This window comes from Geospiza fortis, unplaced genomic scaffold, assembly GCF_000277835.1.
Source record: "Geospiza fortis unplaced genomic scaffold, GeoFor_1.0 scaffold4, whole genome shotgun sequence".
Taxonomy (NCBI): domain Eukaryota; kingdom Metazoa; phylum Chordata; class Aves; order Passeriformes; family Thraupidae; genus Geospiza; species Geospiza fortis.
In genome coordinates, this window is record NW_005054475.1 from 973,094 (window position 1) to 978,277 (window position 5,184).

At 57.3% G+C, this 5,184-nt stretch overlaps 1 protein-coding gene across 1 annotated transcript in view; it reads right to left on the reverse strand.

Moving 5' to 3' along the window:
* The window catches only part of RCC2 (regulator of chromosome condensation 2), a 20,012-nt gene that overhangs the window by 5,386 nt on the left and 9,442 nt on the right, over window positions 1-5,184 (reverse strand). Inside the window, exons 5-6 of the mRNA XM_031062978.1 lie at window positions 3,391-3,557; window positions 1,297-1,477 (exon numbers count right to left, since the gene is read on the reverse strand). Coding sequence (XP_030918838.1) covers window positions 1,297-1,477; window positions 3,391-3,557 — 348 coding nt within the window. The remainder of the gene's footprint in view (window positions 1-1,296; window positions 1,478-3,390; window positions 3,558-5,184) is intronic.

The following is a 5,184-nucleotide window of genomic DNA, read 5'->3' on the forward strand; positions in this document are numbered from 1 at the left end:
GATCCCGAATTCCCACTTGTCTCACTGCCAGCCCCCAGCATTTCCAAATCCCAAATCCCGATCCCATATCCCACCCATCTCACTGCCATCCTCCCCAGCATTCCCAAATCCCGAATCCCACCCATCTCGCTGTCATCCCCCCCAGAATTCCCAAATACCATATCCCAAACCCCATCCGTCTCGCTGCCACCCCCCCAGCATTCCCTAATCCTAAATCCCAGATCCCGAATTCCCACCCGTCTCGCTGCCAGTCCCCCTAGCATTCCCTAATCCCAAATCCCAGATCCCGAATTCCCACTTGTCTCACTGCCAGCCCCCAGCATTTCCAAATCCCAAATCCCGATCCCATATCCCACCCATCTCACTGCCATCCTCCCCAGCATTCCCAAATCCCGAATCCCACCCATCTCGCTGTCATCCCCCCCGGCATTCCCAAATCCCATATCCCAAACCCCACCCTTCTTGCTGCCACCCACCCCCAGCATTCCTGAATCCCGATCCCATATCCCACCCATCTCGCTGCCAGCCCCCCTAGCATTCCCAAATTCCAAATCCCAGATCCCGAATTCCCACTTGTCTCGCTGCCAGCCCCCCGGCATTCCCAAATCCTGAACCCCAGATCCCAACCCATCTCACTGCCATCTCCCCCAGCATTCCTGGCATTCCCAAATCCTGAATCCCACCTCACTGCCACCCCCCCGGCATTCCCAAATCCTGAATCCTGAATCCCACCCGTCTTGCTGCCAGTCCCCCTAGCATTCCCTAATCCCAAATCCCAGATCCCGAATTCCCACTTGTCTCACTGCCAGCCCCCAGCATTTCCAAATCCCAAATCCCGATCCCATATCCCACCCATCTCACTGCCATCCTCCCCAGCATTCCCAAATCCCGAATCCCACCCATCTCGCTGTCATCCCCCCCAGAATTCCCAAATACCATATCCCAAACCCCATCCGTCTCGCTGCCACCCCCCCAGCATTCCCTAATCCTAAATCCCAGATCCCGAATTCCCACCCGTCTCGCTGCCAGTCCCCCTAGCATTCCCTAATCCCAAATCCCAGATCCCGAATTCCCACCTGTCTCGCTGCCAGCCCCCCAGCATTCCCAAATCCCAAATCCCGATCCCATATCCCACCCATCTCACTGCCATCCTCCCCAGCATTCCCAAATCCCGAATCCCACCTGTCTCGCTGCCATCCCTCCAGCATTCCCGAATCCCAAATCCCAGATCCCGAATTCCCACCCGTCTCGCTGCCATCCCCCCCGGCATTCCCGAATCCCGACGCCGTGTCCCACCGGTCTCGCTGACGGCGAAGGAGCAGGTGTATCCCGCGTAGATCTGGGCGGCGCCGCGTCCCGGGAAGTCGAAGAGCTTCACCAGCCTGGGCACCATCTCGTCCTTCTGCTCCGCGTGGCCCAGGCGCCCGTAGCCACCAAAGCCCCAGGAGAACACGCGCTTCTGGGAATCCAGCACCAGCTGGGACGGGGAAAACAGCCTCAGAGATCCCAAATCCCAGATCCCAGGAGAACACGCACTTCTGGGAATCCAGCACCAGCTGGGACGGGGAAAACAGCCTCAGAGATCCCAAATCCCAGATCCCAGGAGAACACGCACTTCTGGGAATCCAGCACCAGCTGGGACGGGGAAAACAGCCTCAGAGATCCCAAATCCCAGATCCCAGGAGAACACGCACTTCTGGGAATCCAGCACCAGCTGGGACGGGGAAAACAGCCTCAGAGATCCCAAATCCCAGATCCCAGGAGAACACGCACTTCTGGGAATCCAGCACCAGCTGGGACGGGGAAAACAGCCTCAGAGATCCCAAATCCCAGATCCCAGGAGAACACGCACTTCTGGGAATCCAGCACCAGCTGGGACGGGGAAAACAGCCTCAGAGATCCCAAATCCCAGATCCCAGGAGAACACGCACTTCTGGGAATCCAGCACCAGCTGGGACGGGGAAAACAGCCTCAGAGATCCCAAATCCCAGATCCCAGGAGAACACGCACTTCTGGGAATCCAGCACCAGCTGGGACGGGGAAAACAGCCTCAGAGATCCCAAATCCCAGATCCCAGGAGAACACGCACTTCTGGGAATCCAGCACCAGCTGGGACGGGGAAAACAGCCTCAGAGATCCCAAATCCCAGATCCCAGGAGAACACGCACTTCTGGGAATCCAGCACCAGCTGGGACGGGGAAAACAGCCTCAGAGATCCCAAATCCCAGATCCCAGGAGAACACGCACTTCTGGGAATCCAGCACCAGCTGGGACGGGGAAAACAGCCTCAGAGATCCCAAATCCCAGATCCCAGGAGAACACGCACTTCTGGGAATCCAGCACCAGCTGGGACGGGGAAAACAGCCTCAGAGATCCCAAATCCCAAACCCCAAATCCCAGAAACAGATGTGCTTCTGGGAATCCAGCACCAGCTGGGATGGAGGGAGGGAGCAGGAATTCAGAGATCCCAAATCCCAGGGAATTCCTGGGAATGCAGCCCCAGCTGGGATCAAGGAGCAGGGCTGAGAGCTGCCCTCTCCCACTCCTGTCCATTCTCCCTCTCCCATTCCCATTCCTCTCCCACATTCCCGATCCCATACTCCCACATTCCCATACCTTGTGGTTGGCCCCACAGGCCACGTCCCTGACCCATTCCCATATTCCCATTATCCCAATCCCATATTCCACTGTCCCATACCCTGTGGTTGACCCTGCAGGACACATCCCTGACCCATTCCTGTTATCCCAATCCCATTCCTGATCCCATTATCCCACTCCCATATTCACATTATCCTGTTATCCCAATCCCATTATCCTGTTCCCATATTCCCATACTGTGCAGTTGGTCCTGACCCATTCCTGTTATCCCAATCCCATTCCTGATCCCATTATCCCACTCCCATATTCACATTATCCTGTTATCCCAATCCCATTATCCTGTTCCCATATTCCCATACTGTGCAGTTGGTCCTGACCCATTCCTGTTATCCCAATCCCATTCCTGATCCCATTATCCCACTCCCATATTCACATTATCCTGTTATCCCAATCCCATTATCCTGTTCCCATATTCCCATACTGTGCAGTTGGTCCTGACCCATTCCTGTTATCCCAATCCCATTCCTGATCCCATTATCCCACTCCCATATTCACATTATCCTGTTATCCCAATCCCATTATCCTGTTCCCATATTCCCATACTGTGCAGTTGGTCCTGACCCATTCCTGTTATCCCAATCCCATTCCTGATCCCATTATCCCACTCCCATATTCACATTATCCTGTTATCCCAATCCCATTATCCTGTTCCCATATTCCCATACTGTGCAGTTGGTCCTGACCCATTCCTGTTATCCCAATCCCATTATCCCATATTCCCATGTCCCGTACCGTGTGGTTGGCCCCGCAGGCCACGTCCCTGACCACGACGTTGGGCACGGGCAGCACCTGCCCGTCCTTGGTGCGCTCCACGAAGAGCGCCACGCGCCGCGGCAGCAGCTCGCAGTCGTACTCGATGCGCTGCGCCCGCGCGATGAACTTCCCGTCGGAATTGTGGCCTGCAACGGGAATGGGGCACAGCCAGCCTGAGCATCCTGCGGGGTCATCCCCAACCGCCCCGATCCTGCGGGGTCATCCTGAACTGCCCCGATCCCGTGGGGTCATCCCGAACTGCCCCAACCCCACAGGGTCCGGGGTCATCCTGAACCGCCCCGATCCCGTGGGGTCATCCCCAACCGCCCCGATCCCGTGGGGTCATCCCGAACCGCCCCGATCCCGTGGGGTCATCCCCAACCGCCCCGATCCCACAGGGTCATCCTGAACTGCCCCGATCCCGTGGGGTCATCCCGAACCGCCCCGATCCCACAGGGTTATCCCGGACCACCCTGATCCCACAGAGTCATCCGGAACTGCCCCGACCCCACAGGGTCATCCCGAACTGCCCTGATCCCGCAGGGTCATCCTGAACCGCCCTGATCCCACGGGGTCATCCCAAAACTGTCCCAATCCCATGGGATCATCCCGAACCTGTCCCAATCCCATAGGATCATCCCGAACCACCCTGATCCCGTGGGGTCATCCCGAACTGCCCCGATCCCGCAGGGTCATCCCAAACCTGTCCCAATCCCACGGGGTCATCCCAACCTGCCCTGACTCCACAGGGTGATCCTGAACTGCCCCATCCTGCAGGGTCATCCCAAACCACCCCGATCCCATGGGATCATCCCAAACCACCCCAATCCCGTGGGGTCATCCTGAACTGCCCGATCCCTCAGGGTCATCCCAAACCGCCCCGATCCTGTGGGGTGATCCCACTCCCATGGGGTGATCTCAAATCCTATTCCTATGGGGTGAACCCATGGGGTGATCCCAAATCCCCTACTCAGCTGGCCGTACTTGGAACACCCAAAGGAATACAGGTTCCCACGGGGTGATCCCATTCCCATGGGTGATCCCAAATCCCACGGGGTGATCCCAAATCCCATTCCCATGGGGTGAGGTGATCCCATGGGGTGATCCCAAATCCCATGGGGTGATCCCAAATCCCATTCCCATGGGGTGATCCCATTCCCACGGGGTGATCCCAAATCCCATTCCCATGGGGTGATCCCATTCCCATGGGTGATCCCAAATCCCACGGGGTGATCCCAAATCCCATTCCCATGGGGTGATCCCATTCCCATGGGTGATCCCAAATCCCATGGGGTGATCCCAAATCCCATTCCCATGAGGTGATCCCATTCGCATGGGGTGATCCCATTCCCATGGGTGATCCCAAATCCCACGGGGTGACCCCAAATCCCGCACCCAGCTGGCCGTACTCGGGGCACCCGAAGGAATACAGGTTCCCATGGGGTGATCCCATTCCCATGGGGTGATCCCAAATCCCATTCCCGTGGGGTGATCCCATGGGGTGATCCCAAATCCCACGGGGTGATCCCAAATCCCATTCCCATGGGGCGATCCCAAATCCCACGGGGTGATCCCAAATCCCATTCCCATGGGGTGATCTCATGGGGTGATCCCATTCCCACAGGATAATCCCAAATCCCATTAACATGGGGTGATCCCACTCCCATGGGGTGATCCCAAATCCGATTCCCATGGGGTGATCATTCCCATGGGGTGATCCCAAATCCCACGGGGTGATCCCAAATCCCATTCCCATGGGGTGATCCCAAATCC